The sequence below is a fragment of the Haematobia irritans genome, chromosome 2 (genome assembly GCF_050003625.1).
Source record: "Haematobia irritans isolate KBUSLIRL chromosome 2, ASM5000362v1, whole genome shotgun sequence".
NCBI lineage: Eukaryota > Metazoa > Arthropoda > Insecta > Diptera > Muscidae > Haematobia > Haematobia irritans.
The window spans coordinates 147,285,902-147,307,582 of NC_134398.1; the positions used below are offsets into that span (position 1 = coordinate 147,285,902).

A 21,681-nucleotide genomic window follows, 5' to 3' on the forward strand; every position below is an offset into this window, starting at 1 on the left:
ATTTTCTACAAAAATAAAATATTGACAAAACTTTCTATAAAAATAAAATTTTGACAAAATTATTTATAGAAATAAAATTTTAGGGTAGGTAGCATAAATATTAAAATTAATGATGAAGGTTATTTGAGCTTCTATCCATCCGATTTCGACTTCATTAAATCGAAAGTTTCAAATTGACAACATTGTTTCGTGCATACAGTTAAATTCTTACCCCTCTTACCACCGTTTTCATGAAGCTCCGTCGTTAGTGCTTCGTTAGCTAACGAACTTTTAAACCGTACTATGGACATATCTGTCATCTTTCCTATGTATTCCATATACCAGTTAGGAACTTAAATGCTGAAAATTTTTCAGTTAAAGTTAACCGACGAGAAGATATTTGAAAATTACTTTCTGTTAACTGGCAGTTAAAGCATAACGGAGCTACATGAAAATGGCCGTAAATGACTCATATCTCTATGGGGGAAAACTGCATATCAAAAGTAATTGTTAAAACCAATATTTTTTATAATCTAATCACATTTCTGTGGCAACTCTCTGGCATATATAAACAAATTAGTATAAGAAATAGGCAGAGGACCTTGATAGTCAGAATAGTTCATTTTTAAACCCATACAAGAGAATGAAATTGTTAAAAAATCATGCATATACTCTTCATGCAAATCATTATCTATACGACCCAAAAATGGACTACAACCAACAATATTATCTGTAAATAAAAAAAAAAACATTTCTATAAATTATTTTTTTTTTTTCATTTTAGGAAAAAATATTGCATACCTTTAAAAGCTTTAACATTCTCATAAACAAATGTTGTGGGTACCACATCCACAATGTAATCACTAAATCCCACATCGATTAAGTAATTGATGATATCTCTTCTGACATCTTCACTATAATATTGAGGGGCTATAAATGATTGTACATCGGTCATATATTGGGACCATTTTTCCATTTGACTCAGTTTTATATAGGTAGGGTAAAGAATATGATTTGATAAACTTGCTATGAGACAATCGCCACCATTTTCTTTCAAAAGGTCGTAAATATTTTTCAAAGCTTGTCTAAAAAATTAAAGAAAAAATCGAAAATTAAAAAAAAAGTATTCGAAACTATTGAAAACGTCTTACTTTTGACTTTTTGCATACATAAATGCATAGAACGAAGTTACATGATCAAATTGCCCTTTCAAATCAATGGGCAGAGGTTGCTCCATAGCCATGTCCAGAATGCGAAATTCTGCCCTATGTGCCGTAACAACATGTTCGCGGGCATATTCTAACATTGTTGGATTTATATCGGAACACACAAAACGTTGATAATTTTTGGGTAGTAGGGGATAAACGAAATCCATAAGGGTATCACCTGATCCAGAACCCAAATCAATTAAAGAATCCCCACCATCAGGAAGGAATTGCATTTTTTTGGAATACATTTTGACAACATTTTCAACTTCACAACGTTGAGCATAATTCGTTTTATGATATAAATCCGGACGATTCATTTCTGAGCAATTGAGCTCTTTTTCGAACTTGTACTCTCAGCGACAAATACGTTTCTAATGGTGAATGTCCAAAAATAAATGCTTTAAATAAGCTATAAAACTCATTAACAAAAAGGTAAATAATAATGATAACAACAACAACATATATCAATGAGAGTGTGCGGCATATCTAATCGTACAGTGATGGTCAAAATTATTCGCAGACACCCAAAGAAGGATTATGGTTAGGTTAGGTTAGGTTAGGTAGCAGCCCGATGTATCAGGCTCACTTAGACTATTCAGTCCATTATGATACCACATTGGTGAACTTCTCTCTTATCACTGAGTGCTGCCCGATTCCATGTTAAGCTCAATGACAAGGGACCTCCTTTTTATAGCCGAGTCCGAACGGCGTTCCACATCAGAGAACGGCTGCGATCTACCGCAACCGACCAGTGTATTTAGTAAACACCAACACTTGCAATCTTAAAACATCAATTGGTAAAAAAATTTTCAACCACCAATATCCAATGCAACCGACGACTGTCGGTGTTTGTTAGTATGAGTGTTGGTCTCTCGAAAACACCGTAGTAAAGCAATCACACAAATTTGTTACCCATATCTCAGCAGTTTGGTATTCTCTTATTTGGCACTCTCTCAATTCCCTTGAGCTAATGCCAACTGCTAGTAATTGTTGTTGTTGAGTGCAATCACACTTAAGTGCCAACCTCGTTTTTTGTTTACCGAGCGTTGTTACGATGTCGATTGGTTTAAAATTGCAAGACACTGCATACGAACATTGTTATATAAAGGGTGATTTGTTAAGAGCTTGATAACTTTTTTTTTGAAAAAAACGCATAAAATTTGCAAAATCTCATCGGTTCTTTATTTGAAACGTTAGATTGGTCCATGACATTTACTTTTTGAAGATAATTTCATTTAAATGTTGATCGCGGCTGCGTCTTAGGTGGTCCATTCGGAAAGTCCAATTTTGGGCAACTTTTTCGAGCATTTCGGCCGGAATAGCCCGAATTTCTTCGGAAATGTTGTCTTCCAAAGCTGGAATAGTTGCTGGCTTATTTCTGTAGACTTTAGACTTGACGTAGCCCCACAAAAAATAGTCTAAAGGCGTCAAATCGCATGATCTTGGTGGCCAACTTACCGGTCCATTTCTTGAGATGAATTGTTCTCCGAAGTTTTCCCTCAAAATGGCCATAGAATCGCGAGCTGTGTGGCATGTAGCGCCATCTTGTTGAAACCACATGTCAACCAAGTTCAGTTCTTCCATTTTTGGCAACAAAAAGTTTGTTAGCATCGAACGATAGCGATCGCCATTCACCGTAACGTTGCGTCCAACAGCATCTTTGAAAAAATACGGTCCAATGATTCCACCAGCGTACAAACCACACCAAACAGTGCATTTTTCGGGATGCATGGGCAGTTCTTGAACGGCTTCTGGTTGCTCTTCACTCCAAATGCGGCAATTTTGCTTATTTACGTAGCCATTCAACCAGAAATGAGCCTCATCGCTGAACAAAATTTGTCGATAAAAAAGCGGATTTTCTGCCAACTTTTCTGAAAATTCGACGTTGTGGCAGATCGTAAGTCTATTCATGATGAAATGTCAAAGCATACTGAGCATCTTTCTCTTTGACACCATGTCTGAAATCCCACGTGATCTGTCAAATACTAATGCATGAAAATCCTAACCTCAAAAGAATCACCCTTTACTATTGGTGTTTTTATTCTCGCATTTGTATTAATGTAAAAGATCGCATGGTAATTGGTGTCTTACTCACTGCCACCGACATTTTCTGGGTATGATTGCAATACGAAAAAAAGCCACCGGTTGCAGTTCTCTGTTCCACATTGCAGTGAAACCACTTAGAGAAGCTTTGAAACCCTCAGAAATGTCACCAGCATTACTGAGGTGGGATAATCCACGGCTGAAAAACTTTTTGGTGTTCGGTTGAAGCAGGAATCGAACCCACGACCTTGTGTGTGCAAGGCGGGCATGATAACCATTGCACCACGGAGGATCCCAGCGAGAAGGAATATGATCACCTCAAATATTTTTCAACGGCATAATCTTATTTTTAACGCCAAAAATTTTTTTCTCGCCAAACATAAACATGCTTTCCGAAATTAGATACAAAATTTTCGACGAAATAATATGGTAGCGTCAAACATGTTATATGTTTCCCGTCCAAATTGAACACTATTCTGTTGACACATGTTTTGAGGTGAGAGAACATTTGAATAAAACCAAAAAAAAAAAATGTGAAAAAATCAATTTAAACTCAAACTTACACTGAAAGAAGATTGCGAGAGAAGTTCACCACTGTGGTGTCACAATGGGTTGAATAGTCTAAGTGAGCACATAACCTAACCTAACCTACACTGAAAGAAGAATTTTCTTTTCTGAGAAACGTATTTTAAGCAAGTAAAATTTTCTTTTGACTCAAGCTATTTTTCTTTACAAGAAAATAAAACCAATTCGAGACAATCATTGCAACGTTTCCACACGCAAAAAATAATTCTTTCCTCCAAAACGAAATTTTAGACAAACAAAAATATTTTCGCATTTGCATTTCGCTGTAAGGAAGTTTGTTTGGAAGGAAAAGTATATACTTTTTGCGACAAACGTTGATACTTTTGCAGGATGTTAAAACAATTCCATAAAGACTAACTCAAAAAAATTATTATTTTTCTGGCTAACATTTTTCTCACTTCTACGAGGTTTATTAAGTTCTTAGCACATTTTTCTGTAATATAAACAGTACAGAAGAATCTATTTTCCTTGACGGAAAATCGAACCCCGGACCATACACTTTATAAGTCAACACACTATCTACTGGACTACGTAGCTGTTATTGTCATCAACAGACAATTATCGCTATAGCCATTAATGCACAAGCAAGGCATACAGTCAACAGGTACATGTATGGAGCATAGTTTAGGGCGCCTCCGAGCCGATGTAAAGAAACTTTATTTAACAAAAACTTAGCTTTAGTTGGCCACATTTTTCTTTTTTAAATACAATTTTTAGAAACGGAAATAATGAAATTTTGTAATGTAATATGTTCCAAAAATATTCGCAAGATTTCGAAAAGATGTCCGGCATTATGTACTACTATATTATATGTTTACTATGAAGCTTCAAAATGTGTCTTAATATTTTATTTTTCCTTTTTGTGCACAAATAAAACTTTTGTAATATTTTTTTGTTGTGCTAATACATAGAAAAAATTTCACACAAATTGAGTTTTAACAAATATTCAATTAAAAATTTAATTGATTCAACTAATTTTTTAATTGAATCAATTTAAATCCAAACTTACACTGAACGAAGAGTTCGTTCTTTTATTACCGTTTTTATACCCTTCACCATAGGGTGTAACGATGTCCGTCTATACGTCCGTCTGTCTGTCTGTGGAAATCACGCAAAGTTTCGAACGCAAAAACCTTTGATAGCTTGAAACTTAGCACAAGTAGTTGTTGTTAATGTAGGTCTGATGTAGAGGTGTGCACGTGAGTAATATTTTACTCACGCTCACGCTCACGCACACTCACGACGCAAATATCTCACGCACGATATTGTTTGGTAGGTCTCACGCACACTCACGAAAAGAAAACTTGTACTCACGCACGAAAATGTCGTGACTCACGAAAAATACCGTGACTCACGAAAAATATCGTGACTCACGAAATATGTCGTGACTCACCGACAATTTTATGAGTAATTTACCAGAGGGACGTGTCTGAAATCATGAGCACGATTAAAATCGAGAGCGTTATTTAACTCTTAACATCGTAGGTGTCACTAAATATGCAAATGAATTTAACTTTTAAGCGTTTTATGTTGGAGAGCTGGATTATTTTCGTGAGCGTAATTCGTTACTCACGCACACTCACGAAGATATTGTTTTGGTTTGTAAAACACGCTCACGCTGTTTACATGAGCGTGACTCACTACTCATGCGTGAGTCACGACAATTTCGTGTCACGTGCACACCTCTAGTCAGATGGTATTGCAAATTGGCCATATCGACCACTTTTAGGTATAGTCTCCATGTAACGCGATCTCCAGATTTGTCTTGCGGTCACTCTTGGAAGAGCAAATTTTATTTTGACAAATTTTTCTATAGAAAAAATAAATTTTGGAAAAAATTTCTATTGAAATGAAATTTTGACAAAATTTTTTTTAGAAATAAAATTTTGACAAAATTTTCTATAGAAATAAAATGTTGACAACATTTGTTATAGAAAAAAAAATTTTAAAAATTTTCTATAGAAATAAAATGTTGACAACATTTTCTGTAGAAATAAAATGTTGATAAAATGTTCTATAAATTCAATATCTTTTAAAATGTTTATTAATCACAGCCCATTGTGTGTTAGTTCTCCCTTTTTGTAGAAGTACTAACTTTCTCTTGTCGGATGGTATTGCAAATTGGCCATATCGGACCTCTTTTAGGTATAGCCTCCATATAACCCGATCTCTACATTTATCTTGCGTCGCTCTTGGAAGAGCAAATTTTATTTTGACAAAATGTTCTCTAGAAATGAAATTTTGACAAAATTTTCTATAGAAATAAAATATTGACAAAATTTTCTATAGAAATAAAATTTTGGCAAAATTTTCTATAGAAATAAAATTTTGACAAAATTTTCTATAAAAATAAAATTTTGACAAAAATTTCTACAGTAATAAAATTTTGACAAAATTTTCTATAAAAATAAAATTTTGACAACATTTTCTATAGAAATAAAATTTTGACAAAATTTTCTATAGAAATAAAATTTTGACAAAATTTTCTATAAAAATAAAATTTTGACAAAATTTTCTATAGAAATAAAATTTTTACAAAATTTCCTATAGAAATAAAGTTTTGGCAAAATTTTTTATAGAAAAAAATTTTTACAAAATTTTCTATAGAAATAAAATGTTGACAAAATTTCTTATAGAAATAAAATTTTGACAAATTTTTTTATAGAAATAAAACGTTGACAAAATTTTTTATAGAAAAAAATTTGTACAAAATTTTCTATAGAAATAAAATGTTGACAAAATTTCTTATAGAAATAAAATTTTGACAAAATGTTCTATAAATTCAATATCTTTTAAAATGTTCATTAATCAAAGCCCATTGTGTGTTAGTTCACCCTTTTTTTGGAAGTACTAACTTTCCATTGTTGGATGGTATTGCAAATTGGCCATATCGGACCACTTTTACGTATAGCCTCCATATAACCCGATCTCCAGATTTGTCTTGCGTCGCTCTTGGAAGAGCAAATTTTATTTTAACAAAATTTTCTATAGAAATAAAATTTTGACAAAATTTTCTATAGAAATAAAATTTTGACAAAATTTTTTACAGAATAAAATTTTAACAAAATTTTCTACAGAATAAAATTTTGACAAAATTTTCTACAGAAATAAAATCTTAACAAAATTTTCTATAGAAATAAAATTTTAACAAAATTTTCTATAGAAATAAAATTTTGACAAAATTTTCTATTGAAATAAAATTTTGGTAGATTATTTTTGGCTCGAGTGGCAACCATGATTGTGAACCGATATGAACCAATTTTTGTGTGATTGTAAGTCCATACTAGAAGTCGTATATAATTCATTTTGACAAAATTTTCTATAGAAATAAAATTTTAACAAAATTTTCTATAGAAATAAAATTTTGACAAAATTTTCTATAGAAATAAAATTTTGACAAAATTTTTTACAGAATAAAATTTTAACAAAATTTTCTACAGAATAAAATTTTGACAAAATTTTCTACAGAAATAAAATCTTAACAAAATTTTCTATAGAAATAAAATTTTAACAAAATTTTCTATAGAAATAAAATTTTGACAAAATTTTCTATTGAAATAAAATTTTGGTAGATTATTTTTGGCTCGAGTGGCAACCATGATTGTGAACCGATATGAACCAATTTTTGTGTGATTGGAAATCGGCTATATATAACTATAGACCGATATGGACCAAGAGGCTCCGGAGGCCAAATCTGCAGAACGGTTTATATGGGGGCTATATATAATTATGGACCGATATGGACCAATTCTGGCACGGTTGTTAAAGATCATATACTAACACCATGTTCCAAATTACAACCGGATTGGACGAATTTTGCTTCTCTTAGAGACTCCGCAAGCCAAATCTGGGGATCGGTTTATATGGGGGCTATATATAATTGTGAACCAATGTAGACCAATTTTTGTATGGATGTTAGAGACCATATACTAACACCACGTTCCACATTTGAATCAGATCGGATGAATTTTGCTTCTCTTAGAGAATCCGCAGGCCAAATCTGGGGATCGGTTTATATGGGGGCTATATATAATTATGGGCCGATGTGGACCAATTCTGGCACGGTTGTTAAAGATCATATAGTAGCATCATGTACCAAATTTCAGGCGGATCGGATGAAATTTTCTTCTCGTTGAGGCTCCGCAAGCCAAATCTGGGGATCGGTTTATATGGGGGCTATATATAATTATGGACCGATGTGGACCAATTTTTGCATGGTTGTTAGAGACCATATACCAACACCATGTACCAAATTTCAGCCGGAAGGGATGAAATATGCTTCTGTTTGAGGCTCCGCCAGCCAAATCTGAGGGTCCCTTTATATGAGGGCTATACGTACAAGGGGACCGATATGGCCCATTTGCAATACCATCCGACCTACATCAATAACAACTATTCGTGCCAAGTTTCAAGTCGATAGCTTATTTCGTTCGGATGTTAGCGTGATTTCAACAGACGTACGGACGGACATGCTTAGATCGACTCAGAATTTCACCACGACCCAGAATATATATACTTTATGGGGTCTTAGAGCAATATTTTGATGTGTTACAAACTGAATGACAGGGTTAATATACCCCCCATCCTATGGTGGAGGGTATAAAAAGTAGTTTTGAAGTACGATTCCTATCTGGCGGTAAAAGCGGTAAGGCAAAGAACTTATCAGACCACCCATGCATTAAACAACCATTCAGGATGAATTCGACACTAGAAGAAAAAGACATACCTTTATAGATTTCCAGGCTGCCGTAAACAAATTCTCTTTCCTGCATTTCCACAGTGTAATCGGAAAATCCCACTTCTGACAATAATTTCGAAAAGTCTTCGCCTGGATTTTTTGAAGTTTGCATAGGAGCCGTAATCCTTGAATCCATATCAAACATGAATCTTGACCATTTTTCCATCTGACTAGTTAATCTGAATGCGCCAATTATGGGATGAGAAGCCAGTATCACTAAAAGACAATCTCCACCTTCTGGACGTAATAGGTGATAAATATTTTCTAAAGCTTGCCTATATTTTTTTAATAAAGCAGAGAATAAATGTCGATATCAACTATTTTTTTTAATGTTACCTCTGGTTTTGAATCCAGTGCAGGACATAAAATGACATAACATGATCAAAATTTCCTTCCAAGTCACTGGGTAGACGCCTTAAAGTTTCCATATCAAGAACTCTGAATTCCGATCCTTTAATATGGTCATACTGTTGGCGGGCATAATTAACCATTTTTGGATTAATGTCCGAGCAAACCAATCTTTTAAAATTTCTAGGCATACGGGGATAGACGAATTCCATAAGAGCATCACCACAACCTGATCCCAGATCAATAAGAGAATCATGACCATCATAACGCCACTGAATTTTTGTTGAGTATTCGACTATAATTTTTTGGGAATCGTACCGTTGAACCTCACTGACTTTGTGATACAAATCGGGATTGTTCATTATTTCGTTGTTTGTTCTTAGTTTTCCTCGTAACTGGATATAGAAAATTTGTTCCGAACTGCTAATATTTAGTCTATTGAATGAGTTTTGTATGCGAAAAATTTTGATTATTTGTCATTGACCCAAATTTCAAGATTGTACGATTCTATTTTATAATGTTTGAGACGTGGAGGAACCATTGATATGAAGTGAGTTCCATTGATACGAACTGAGTTCAACAAGGTGTTTTAATGAAACCTGCTGATTTAATATTGATAATTATCTATAAAAGATAATTGAGTAAGATTCATATAAAAATGAAATTTTGACAAAATTTCATATAACAAGTACATACAGTAGTAAGTTCGGCCGGGCCGAATCTTAAATACCCACCGCCATGAATCAAATATAATAGTTTACTTTGAAAACTCTTCATCGTAGCGGGTTAGTTGATAATAGTCAGTTTAACCAGTACGCTTCCCGAAGATACATTTTAAGATTCTACCTATGAAGACTAGATCAGATTCTGGATTTATAAGAAACAATTGAGTTTTAGAGCAATTATTAACATCTCTTGTATGTAGTTAGGTGTGCAAGAAAATGATGACGCCTTGATTTGTAATCTAAAATCTGTTTACAATATAAATGATGTACTATAAGAAAACATGGGTATATTTTATTGGCATTATAAATTAATATGTGCAATCTTTTCTGAATTGTAACTTTCGCTACTATTAACGGTGTCCACAATCGCTGTAGAGGTCATTCTATTTAAAAAAATGTCAAGAAAAAAAACACATTTTCAACAAGAATTTAATTAATGAATATTTAATACGAATAAAAAAAAACCAAAAAATTAATTTAAAACAAGTAAGGAAAGTCTAAAGTCGGGCGGGGCCGACTATATTATACCCTGCACCACTTTGTAGATCTAAATTTTCGATACCATATCATATCCGTCAAATGTGTTGGGGGCTATATATAAAGGTTTGTCCCAAATACATACATTTAAATATCACTCGATCTGGACAGAATTTGATAGACTTCTACAAAATCTATAGACTCAAAATTTAAGTCGGCAAATGCACTATGGTGGAATACAATGTCAGTAAAAAATATGGCAAACATTTAAATCTGAAGCACTTTTAAGGAAACTTCGCAAAAGTTTATTTATGATTTATCGCTCGATATATATGTATAAGAAGTTTAGGAAAATTAGTCATTTTTACAACTTTTCGACTAAGCAGTGGCGATTTTACAAGGAAAATGTTGGTATTTTGACCTTTTTTGTCGAAAAACATATATATGGGAGCTATATCTAAATCTTAAACGATTTCAACCAAATTTAGCACGCATAGCTGCAATGCTAATTCTACTCCCTGTGCAAAATTTCAACTAAATCGGAGTTAAAAATTGGCCTATGTGGTCATATGAGTGTAAATCGGGCGAAAGCTATATATGGGAGATATATCTAAATCTGAACCGATTTCAACCAAATTTGGCACGCATAGCTATAATGCTAATTCTACTCCCTGTGCACAATTTCAACTAAATCGGAGCAAAAAATTGGCCTCTGTGGTCATATGAGTCTAAATCGGGCGAACGATATATATGGGAGCTATATCTAAATCTGAGCCGATTTCAATAAAATTTGGCACACTTGTCTACACTACTAATTGTACTCCAAGTGCAAAATTTCAACCGAATGGGGGTAAAACTCTGGCTTCTGGGACCGTATTAGTCCATATCGGGCGAACGATATATATGGGAGCTATATCTAAATCTGAACCGATTTCAATAAAATTTGGCACGCTTAACTACAGTACTAATTGTTCTTCTTGTGCAAAATTTTAAGCAAATTAGGGTAAAACTCTGGCTTCTGGGATCATATAAGTCCATATCGGGCGAAATATATATATGGGAGCTATATCTAAATCTGAACCGATTTCTTCCAAAATCCATAGGGATCTATTCTGAGCCAAAACACATACTTGTGCCAAATTTGAAGTCGATTGGACTAAAACTGAGACCTAGACTTTGATTACAAAAATGTGTTCACGGACAGACGGACATGGTTATATCGACTCAGGAGCCCACCCAGAGCATTTTTTCCAAAGACACCATGTATCTATCTCGTCTTCTTCTGGGTGTTGCAAACATATGCACTAACTTATAATACTGTGTTCCACAGCGTGGCGCAGGGTATAAATAGAGTCGCAGCAGGATTCGAAGCCGGCACAGATGAAAAAGACTGTTTTTCATATGTTTGGCTATAAACATTATATGTGTGGAACACAAATTTTTAAACACAATATATTTGAGTGCAAGCATATAATGTTCATAAACTAGCATAACATGTTTGGGACATATATGTTAATATGTTAGAACATATTATGTTTGGGACATAAAATGTTTGTAAATATAATATGCTTGGATGAAAACATATATTAATTTAGAAATAGCCTATAAACATATATGTGTTTAGTAGCTTGGAGCGCTATTTAACAGGGAGCGATATTGAATTAAGTTGGTGGTTGTTGCTTGTTATTACAAAATTAACATTTTATTTTTCCTTGGGCAATTGATCAGCTACTTCTTTGATCCTTACAAACTGTCTGGTCCGCTGTTCGAATCCCCGTCCGGCAAAAGGTAAAATTGAAATAAAAAAAAAAATCATACAATTGAATAATTTCTTCTACAATGTTTGTATTACAGAAAAAGGTGCTAAGAACAAAAAAATCTCGTGGAAGTGAGAAAGATGTGGGGGAATATACAATTAGGCAGAACCAAAATGTTGAGCATTCAGGTCGAAAACCTATGTTGTTAGCACCTATATTACCTGTTTATTTTCATAATTCATTATGATTGTAAATATATAAATAAATAAGTAAAATTTTGAGCACAATATTGTTTGGGAGAATTTTTTTAAGCATTTAATATTTTTGGGTGCAAAATGCTTCCAAACATATTATATGTTCACATAATAACATATTGTTTTTTGGAAGACAACATTATTGAATTTGGATGCAAAAATACAAAATGTTTGGAACTTAGACTACCCAAACATATATTGTTTAGACCAATATGCTTTCAAACATATTATATATTGGAAGAGATCGAACATATAAATATTTGGGCAATACCCAAAAATATATATGCTTGAAGCAAAATATGTTTGGGAGTATATGTTACAGAAGCGATTTTTTGTGAGCGTGGGACCTCAGGATTTTAATTACTGGTATTAACCCTTTCACTACCGATGTCCACTTAGAAGGACATTCGAAAAAGACACCAAGTTCTATTTTCCCACTTAGTTTTGATTTATTTCTCGATGTTATTTTAAAGTAGAGGCTTTATTCTACACCCTCAAAAAAAATCCCTTCTTTAACATATGTTCCAAACATATTTTGCAGGAAGCACATATATTATTGGATACTGCCGAAACATTAATATGTTTGTTTTATGTGAACATATTATATGTTTGGAAGCATTTTGAGCCCAAAAATATTATATCCTTGGAAGAATTTTTCCCAAAGACGATTGTGCTCATTCCCTAACATACTCGTAATTTTCACTTCTACGAAATTTTTTAGTTCTTGGCACCTTTTTCTGTAATACAAATAATGTTGAAGAAATTATTCACTTTTATAAATTTTTTAAATTTTACCTTTCGCCTGCACGGAGAATCGAACCGAGGACCACACAGTTTGTAAGCCAACACACTATCCACTGGGCTACGTAGCTATTATAGTCACCAGTAGATAATTATCGTTATAAGTTACATTTATATAGCATAGTTTGCAGCGCCCACGAGCCCATGCAAACATAACATTATTTAACAGAAACATACATTTGTTTGCCACGTGGAGCAGTGGTTAGCATGTCTGCCTTGCATGCAAATGGTCGTGGGTTCAATCCCTGCTCCGACCGAAAACTTTGTTTTTTTTTTAATTTAACTTTAAAACTTTAAAATTTGGAAGGAATTCAAAAACTCTAACAAAAGAAGAACGTGGAGTCGAGTATAAACATACATAAATAATTTTATAATACAAACATAAATTTATTTAGGAGTGAACAGTTTTTTACTAGCATTTAACACCATCGCTCTAAAATGCCTTTATTTTTCTTTAATAATTCACTTTAAAGAAAATAAACTTTTTAAATTGTTTTAGCTGCAAAACTCGAACTTAATGCCCGCTTTTATATTTGAAGGTGTCCGTCAACTCCTCGTGGACTACTTATTAATAAAGAGGAACTAAACTTTGTTTTTATACATTTTACTGTGTAATTTTTCACTATTTCCTCCTTATTTCATTTTACTCTCCCAACTCTAAAAAGAGTATAGTGCCCTTTCGTTATTTTTATGAAGACCCCTGATTTCGTTTAACGAACCAAGAAAAAAAATTGTGCCCATAATGCCAAAATGATAAACAAAACACATGTCCACACATACATAAAATGCTGCTCTCAAGGCGAAAACATATGCTATTTGTTTGTCAAATGACTATTCTCTTGGTTCCGAATGTCTATTCTCTTTATTCAAATTAAATAATATTAGACTTAAGCATATTAAATTGTTGGCCTTATCATAAAACAGTTTTCCGAAACAACATACAAGCGGTTTCACAGAAATTGTTCTCTTTTCATTCTTTTGCTGTGTTATGTTGATATCTTTCGTCAACTCTCCCGGTTTCTATCTCTATTTCTTTCTCTATACTCTCTCTCTCTCTCTGTCGCGTGGACTAAAATATCACAACATATGTATGTTTAGTCGAAATTTGTAAATTTATATATGTTTGCATTCACACATATGATTTTTATGAAACATTCATGCCCCAAACATAATATATTCTAACATATTAATATAGATGTCCCAAAGATTTTGTGTTAGTTTAGGAACATTACATGTTTGCACTTAAATATATTGTGTTTTAAAATTGTGCACGAAACACATTTTGTTTATATCGGAACATATGAAAAACATATTTTTCTAACAGTGTAAATAAGCTATAAATATTGTCCATATTGGTGAGGTCTAAAATACATTTTTATAAACTTCTTTAACAATAAACGAAAAATACGAAAATTTGAGACAATTTTTCTACTGTATGTTTATAGTAAATGAACATTTATACAAAAACTATTGCTGACACTTTTTCAGGTTCTTTTTTGTATTTTTTCTCACACTTTGAAAGATATTATAGGCCAAATAGTATTAGGCCTTATTTTCGTAAGGCCATTTGGTCACAATCAAGTTTTCAGAACAAGATCATATAGCTCTCGAAGTAATTGAGGTAGGTTTTCAAAATGACAATTTTTGTTCTACACGCAGAGAAGGAATATGATCACCTCAACCATGTTTCAAGAGCAAAATGTTATTTTTGGATGGTGACCATGTAACATGTTTATGGCAAAAATGTACTTTTCTCGCCAAAAATAATATGCTTGCCGAAATCGGACACATAATCTCCGAGAAAACAACATGGTTGCGGCAAACATGTTACATGGTCACCATTCAAAAATAACATTTTGCTCTTGAAACATGGTTGAGGTGATCATATTCCTTCTCTGGGTGTACATGCTGTTAGTACAAGTAATAACAGAAGAAAAATAAAAGTTTTTAACATTAGGTTTATTTCGGTAGTGAAAGGGTTTATAAAAAGGAATCACATTAGGTCTACACAGGTAAGTTATTATTTTTAAATCCCTGGTAATACTACAAGTAGTAAGTTTTTGATTACCGATATTAGTGGAAGAATCACTAGCGCTTACCCAGCTTTTGCTGGATAGCAATGAAATTTTATAAAAATTTCCTTTAGAAATGGAATTTTTGAAAAAATTTCCTATACAAATAAAATTTTAGAAAAATCCTATAAAATGACATTTTGACACAATATCCTATACTAATGAAATTTTGAAAAAATTTTCCATGAACTGAAACTTTTAGAAAATTTCCTGTAGAAATGAAATTTTGACAAAATTTCCTATAGAAAGGAAATTTTGACAAAATTTCCTATAGAAATGAAATTTTGACAAAATTTCCTATAGAAATGAAATTTTGACAAAATTTCCTATAGAAATGAAATTTTGACAAAATTTCTTGAATAAATGAAATTTGTAGAAAAGTGTTTATAGAAATTAAATGTTATATTTCATGTTAGCCTGATAATGAAACAGGCAATTGACGTCCAAATGCATTATATCTTATTATACAATTATTTTTCGAGCTTTATGGACAGATATAGATTAAGGAACATGGTTAATAGAGCCATTGAAAAGAAAACGCCAGATACCAATCTATACACGCCTGGACTGTACATGTTTCGTATAATTGTATAATAAGAAATTAAATGTTGACAACATTTTCTATCGAATGAATTTTTTATTTATTTATTATTACACCCTCCACCATAGGATGGGGGGTATATTAACTTTGTCATTCCGTTTGTAACACATCGAAATATTGCTCTAAGTATACATATTCTGGGTCGTGGTAAAATTCTGAGTCGATCTAAGCATGTCCGTCCGTCCGTCCGTCCGTCTGTTGAAATCACGCTAACTTCCGAACGAAACATGCTATCGACTTGAAACTTGGCACAAGTAGTTGTTATTGATGTAGGTCGGATGGTATTGCAAATGGGCCATATCGGACCACTTTTACGTATAGCCCCCATATAAACCGACGCTCAGAATTGGCTTGCAGAGCCTCTTGGAGGAGCAAAATTCATCCGATCCGGTTGAAATTTGATACATGGTGTTAGTATATGGTCTCTAACACCCATGCAAAAATTATTCCACATCGGTTCATAATTATATATAGCCACCATATAAACCGATCCCCAGATTTGGCTTGCGGAACCTCTAAGAGAAGCAAATTTCATCCGATCCGGCTGAAATTTGGTACACGGTGTTAGTATATGGTCTCTAACAACCATGCCAAAATTGATCCACATCGGTCCATAGTTATATATAGCCCCCATATAAAACGATCCCCAGATTTGACCTCCGGAGCCTCATGGATGAGCAAAATTCATCCGATTCGCTGGAAATTTGGTACGTAGTGTTAGTATATGATCTCTAACAACCATGCAGGAATTGGTCCATATCGGTAAGTAATTATATGTAGCTCTCCATATAAACCGATCCCCAGATTTGACCTCCGGGGCCCCTTGGAAGAGCAAAATTCACCCGATCCGGTTGAAATTTGGTACGTGGTGTTAGTATATGGTCTCTAACAACCATGCAAAAATTGGTCCATACCGGTCTTAATTATATATAACCCCCATTTAAACCGATCCCCAGAGTTGACCTCCGGAGCTCTTGGAGGAACAAAATTCTTCCGATCCGGTTGAAATTTTGTACGTGGTGAAATTTGGTACATTGCGCTAGTATATGGCCGCTAAAAACCATGCCAAAATTGGTCCGTATCGGTCTATAGTTATATATAGCGATCCCCAAAAATAATCTACCAAAACTTTATTTCTATAGAAAATTTTGTCAAAATTTCATTACTATAGAACATTTTGTCAAAATTTTATTACTATAGAAAATTTTGTCAACATTTTATTATTATGGAAATTTTTTTTAACATTTTATTTCTATAGACAATTTTGTGAAAATTTTATTTCTATAGAAAATTTTGTCAAAATTTTATTACTATACAAAATATTGTCAAATTGAATTATATACGTATTTAATCGGCCGTATGGACTAACTTACAATTGAGAAGACGGTGTTAAGAAGTTTTAAGATACCTTGCCATCAGCAAGCGTTACCGCAACCCAATTAATTCGATTGTGGATGACAGTCGTTAGTACAAGTTTCTATGCAATCCATGGTGGAGGGTACATAATATTCGGCCTGGCCGAACTTACGGCCGTATATACTTGTTTTTTAAACGATTTTTTTAGAAAATTTCCTATAAAAATTAATTTTATAAAAAATTCCTTATAGTAATGAAATTATGATAAAATTTTCTATCGGATGAAATTTCCTACATAAATGGAATTTTGTCAAAATTTCCTAAACAAATTTAATTTATAGAAAATTTCCTGTAGAAATGAAATTTTGACAAAATTTGCCATAGAAATTAAATTAAAAAAAAAATCCTAAAGAAATGAAATTTTGAGAAAATTTTCTATAGAATAGAAATTTTTTTTTTTTTTTTTTTTTTTTTTTATTTATTTAAGTCTATGGATATAAATCCTTACAGACTACCGCTTAATAATAAATTATTTCTAAAATATGCTTAAATTCAGTTTCACTGAGTGAGAAATCTAAATTATATATTTCAGATATTGAATTGAATTCTCGAAGACACCGCAATAATGGCTCATTCATAGCATAATTAGTCCTATGTAAAGGAATATAAAAAATCTCACGTGCTCTTAACCTTCTTGGAGGCACATTAAAGAAAATTAATTCTAAAAGATTAGAACAATCAAAAAATCCACAAATAATTTTATATAAGAACATAATAGACTGCAATTTACTACGACTTAGTAAAGTTGGAAGTTTAATTAATTTACAACGTGAATCATATGAAGGAATAGGCTGTTCAAAATGCAACGAAGACAAGGCAAACTTTATAAATTTTTGTTGCACCCTCTCAACTCTGTTTACCAAGGAAACAGAAGAAGGTCTCCAAACGAGATTAGCGTACTCCAGTTTCGAGCGAACAAAAGATATATATAATGTTTTACGCACATAAGGGTCAAGGAACTGAGATGAATGTCGTTTAATAAATGCCAAAGCTTTGTACGCTTGAGGTAAAACATAATCAATATGAGACTTAAAGCAAAGTTTAGAATCAAATAATACTCCCAAATCTATAATCTCCTGAACTTGCATTAATCGCTTATCCCTCACATAAAATTCAATAAAAATTGGGAAATGTCTCCTAACAAAGCACATATAACGACACTTGTCAATGTTTAACGACAATTTATTCCAGTCACACCAATTAACTACAGAAGTAATATCCTTTTGCAATTTTATACCATCTAACAAATTATTAACATTTTTATAAATCTTAATATCATCCGCATATAGTAGACATCTGGAGTAAGAAATGCATCTGGAAATGTCATTCATAAAAATGTTAAAAAGGAGTGGGCCCAAAACACTTCCTTGTGGAACCCCAGAAGTACCTATATAAGGCCTAGAACAAACCCCATCTATTTGAACCATAAACACTCTGTGACTTAAATAAGATTTCATCCACCTCAAAGTTTGAGAATGGAAACCCATTTTATCAAGTTTAGATATTAACAAACAATGTGACACCTTATCAAAAGCTTTAGAAAAATCAAGATAAATAGTATCAATTTGATCACCTCTCTCGAAACTGGAAATACAAAAATTTGTAAAAGTTAATAGATTAGTTGTCGTCGAGCGGCCACTAATAAAACCATGTTGACAATCGGATAGAAAAGGCTTCACACTTGCGAATATTTTTCGGTAAATTGCATGCTCAAAAATTTTAGAAATATTTGAGAGCTTAGCAATTGGGCGATAATGACAAATATTAGTCTTATCACCTGATTTAAAAACAGGCGTTACGTAAGATTTCTTCCACTTACTAATGTATATTCCATTAACTAAAGATTTATTAAATACTTTACTTAAAGGAACACATACCGTGGAAGCTACACTCTTCAAAAGAAAAGATGAAAATCCATCTGCATCAATTTTATATGACACCTTCAACTTCATAATAGCATCGTAAACGTCATTCGATTCCAATTGCAATAATCCGATGTCAACACACGGTTGAACCAGATCTAAATACTTCTCATGATTCACATTTCCAATTTCATCAAAATTGGATTTAAAATAGTCACTAAATAAATTAACAATTTCATTTGTCGAACTACCAGATTTATTATTGAAATACATAACGCTCGGATAATCTCTAGATGATTTAAGGGATTTCACAAAATCCCAAAAAGCATTTGAATTATTCAAAATCCTATCACTGAAATCAAGCAAATACTGTTTGTACAAGAATTTACTTAGAAATGTAAATTCACGAGAATAATGGGTGTAACGATCTCTAAAGGCATCATCATTTGTGGATTTATATAACTTATAAAATTTATTTCTTAAATTTTTTATTTTTTTTAACCCAGGAGTATACCAAGGTAATTTATGGGTTTTTGTTCTAGAAGTACGTACGTAGCAATTTACAAGAGAATTAATAATATTCGTGAATGAAGAAAAACAATCATCAACTGAAAGATCAGAAAAAATATCTATCCAGTTTGTACGTTCAATAGTACAATTAAGAACCGAAAAATCACAATTACTAAAATCAAAGTAACGTTGTTGACAACTGTCTCTTTCCGGATACTTCAAAAATTAAAATTCAATTTCTAAAGCAATGTGATGTACAGTAGGAACAGAAAATGGATTTTGAGCTATGCTTATAATAAATTTAATATTATCACTAATGAATATCAGATCCAAAATACGATTTAACAAATTATGAAAATAATTAATTTGACCCAAGTCAATATCTAAAAACCCATCAATTAAGTTGATTTCAATGTCTGAATTAACATTTGTTGCACACATAAATCTGCTATCAGCGATCTCTGACCAAACTATATTACTTAAGTTAAAATCACCAAATACAGCAACTTCACTAAACTCATACGATGAAACTAAATCTAATACATTGCGAATATGAGCATCATAAATTAAATATGGACTATTAGGAGGTATATAAGATACGCAAAGTAATAACGATGTACGCCCACTTATATTGACACATAGCTGATCAAGTACAGAGTCAGGATTCGGCAAATTGATGTTAACAGCCTTTATCTCACGTCGCACAGCTAGCAGAACACCGCCACCTCTAGAGCAGTGCATTCTAGTGAAATCTCGATCTTTTCGAAAAACTTGAAAGAGCCTATAATCAAAGAACTCCTCTGCACAAAAATCAGCATTAAGCCAAGTCTCTACAAATATGATTATATCATAGTCACTCTGTGAAGTTAAGAAATAAATATCGGAAGATTTAGTTCGAATTCCTGACATGTTTTGATAATAAATACGCAGATTGTTATTGACATGGTCACGCATTAAGTTTTGTTCATTACTTGTTGGTTCCTTTGAAAAAATTTAAAAGGACGAACTTTTACATTTGATGGCCAAACTGTAGATTTAAAAACTTTATCGTAGAGATCGGCTGACACTCCAAGTTTGAAGTTTACTTTAGTAAATTCATCAATATTAGCATCCCTTTTTATTAATTTTCGGCAAAGCAAGTGTGATTTATCCACCTCTGCACGCTTTTCAACATAGTTTAATATTTGATCCTCAGTAACACAAGGCTTGAAAGAAGAAACATGAATCCATTTCCTTCGTGTAACGACATCTAATTCATTAGTTACATTTTCACCCATAACGAAACCATTGCGTTTTTTACGACGGCTCGGAACTTTAACCCATTCAGAAATGTTTGATGGGTTACTAGCAGTATCCATGTTATTCACCACACGAGAGAGAGGGCGAGAGCAAACATTCAGATTATCACCACTCAACCCAGTCAGAGCATCAGCATTAAGCAGATTTGCATTAGTTTGTTGGTCACACACAGTATTAATTTCACCACATGGACTTTGAACTATTTCATCTCTCACCTCGACATCGTCGTTACACTCAGCAAGAATAGACGAATTAACAACAGCATCAGTAATAGGAGCACTAGATGTATTACAACGCGAAGCATTACCAACAATGCTTTTGGTATTCCCTCTTAATAAATCATTCAATGCAGCTTTCAACTCTCTTACTTCATTCGAGAGCAAATTAACGGCTTTAATTAAATCTCCTGATGTTTTTATACATTCACCACAATTATAGACGACATTCTTCGATTTTTTTAAGATTAAATATGCTTGTTGATCATCAATTCCAGAACAAAATAAATGTAATTTAGAACTGCAAATGGAACATTTGACGTACTTTTCATTGTGCAAAACTTTAAAACATTTAGCACACAGATTTTTCGGAAGAGAGCACATATTGACTTATTATGGCAACAGTCAGTCAACGACAAAATTTCTTGTAGAAGTGATATTTTTAGAAAATTTCCTATAGAAATTGCCATAAAATTTTGACAAACTTTGCTATAGCTATGAAGTTATACAAAAAGTCGCTGTATATATTATATATTAACTGAATTTCTGAAATAACTGACACTTTGACAAAATTAACTCTCAACATAAAATATGGCAGCTCCCATTTACAAACGTCGGATACGTTTATTTCAGTCTTTTACACTGATGTGATGTTTCGTAGATACCACTCACTGCATATATAATAAAATATTTCTCCCTCCAACAATATTGATTTAGTTTTTTTTTTAATACCAAAATTATAACTAACAAATTTTGACCACATTTTCTATCGAATGAAATGTTCAAAAAAT

General features: G+C 32.7%; 2 protein-coding genes across 2 annotated transcripts; both read right to left on the minus strand.

Moving 5' to 3' along the window:
* Positions 1-512: 512 nt before the first annotated feature.
* On the minus strand, positions 513-1,509 carry LOC142225103 (juvenile hormone acid O-methyltransferase-like). The gene is made up of 3 exons (XM_075294875.1): positions 1,138-1,509; positions 781-1,059; positions 513-709 (listed from the first exon to the last, which is right to left on the minus strand). Exons 1-3 carry the CDS (start codon positions 1,502-1,504, stop codon positions 513-515), a joined length of 843 nt encoding a protein of 280 aa, XP_075150990.1. The 5' UTR covers positions 1,505-1,509.
* A 1,765-nt stretch (positions 1,510-3,274) lies between these two features.
* Positions 3,275-9,301, minus strand: LOC142225104 (juvenile hormone acid O-methyltransferase-like). Its single transcript, XM_075294877.1, has 3 exons — positions 8,890-9,301; positions 8,542-8,828; positions 3,275-3,297 (listed from the first exon to the last, which is right to left on the minus strand). Exons 1-3 carry the CDS (start codon positions 9,261-9,263, stop codon positions 3,275-3,277), a joined length of 684 nt encoding a protein of 227 aa, XP_075150992.1. The 5' UTR covers positions 9,264-9,301.
* Between the last annotated feature and the right edge of the window lie 12,380 nt (positions 9,302-21,681).

Coding starts and splice junctions, on each gene's coding strand:
- LOC142225104 (XM_075294877.1), bottom strand. CDS start 9,263: ATGAACAATCCCGATTTGTATCACAAAGTCAGTGAGGTTCAACGGTAC. Junction 8,829..8,889: donor CACTGGATTCAAAACCAGAG/GTAACATTAAAA, acceptor AAAAAAATATAG/GCAAGCTTTAGAAAATATTT. Junction 3,298..8,541: donor CAGCCTGGAAATCTATAAAG/GTATGTCTTTTT, acceptor AATCATACCCAG/AAAATGTCGGTGGCAGTGAG.
- LOC142225103 (XM_075294875.1), bottom strand. CDS start 1,504: ATGAATCGTCCGGATTTATATCATAAAACGAATTATGCTCAACGTTGT. Junction 1,060..1,137: donor TGCATTTATGTATGCAAAAA/GTCAAAAGTAAG, acceptor TTTTTAGACAAG/CTTTGAAAAATATTTACGAC. Junction 710..780: donor GAATGTTAAAGCTTTTAAAG/GTATGCAATATT, acceptor TTTTATTTACAG/ATAATATTGTTGGTTGTAGT.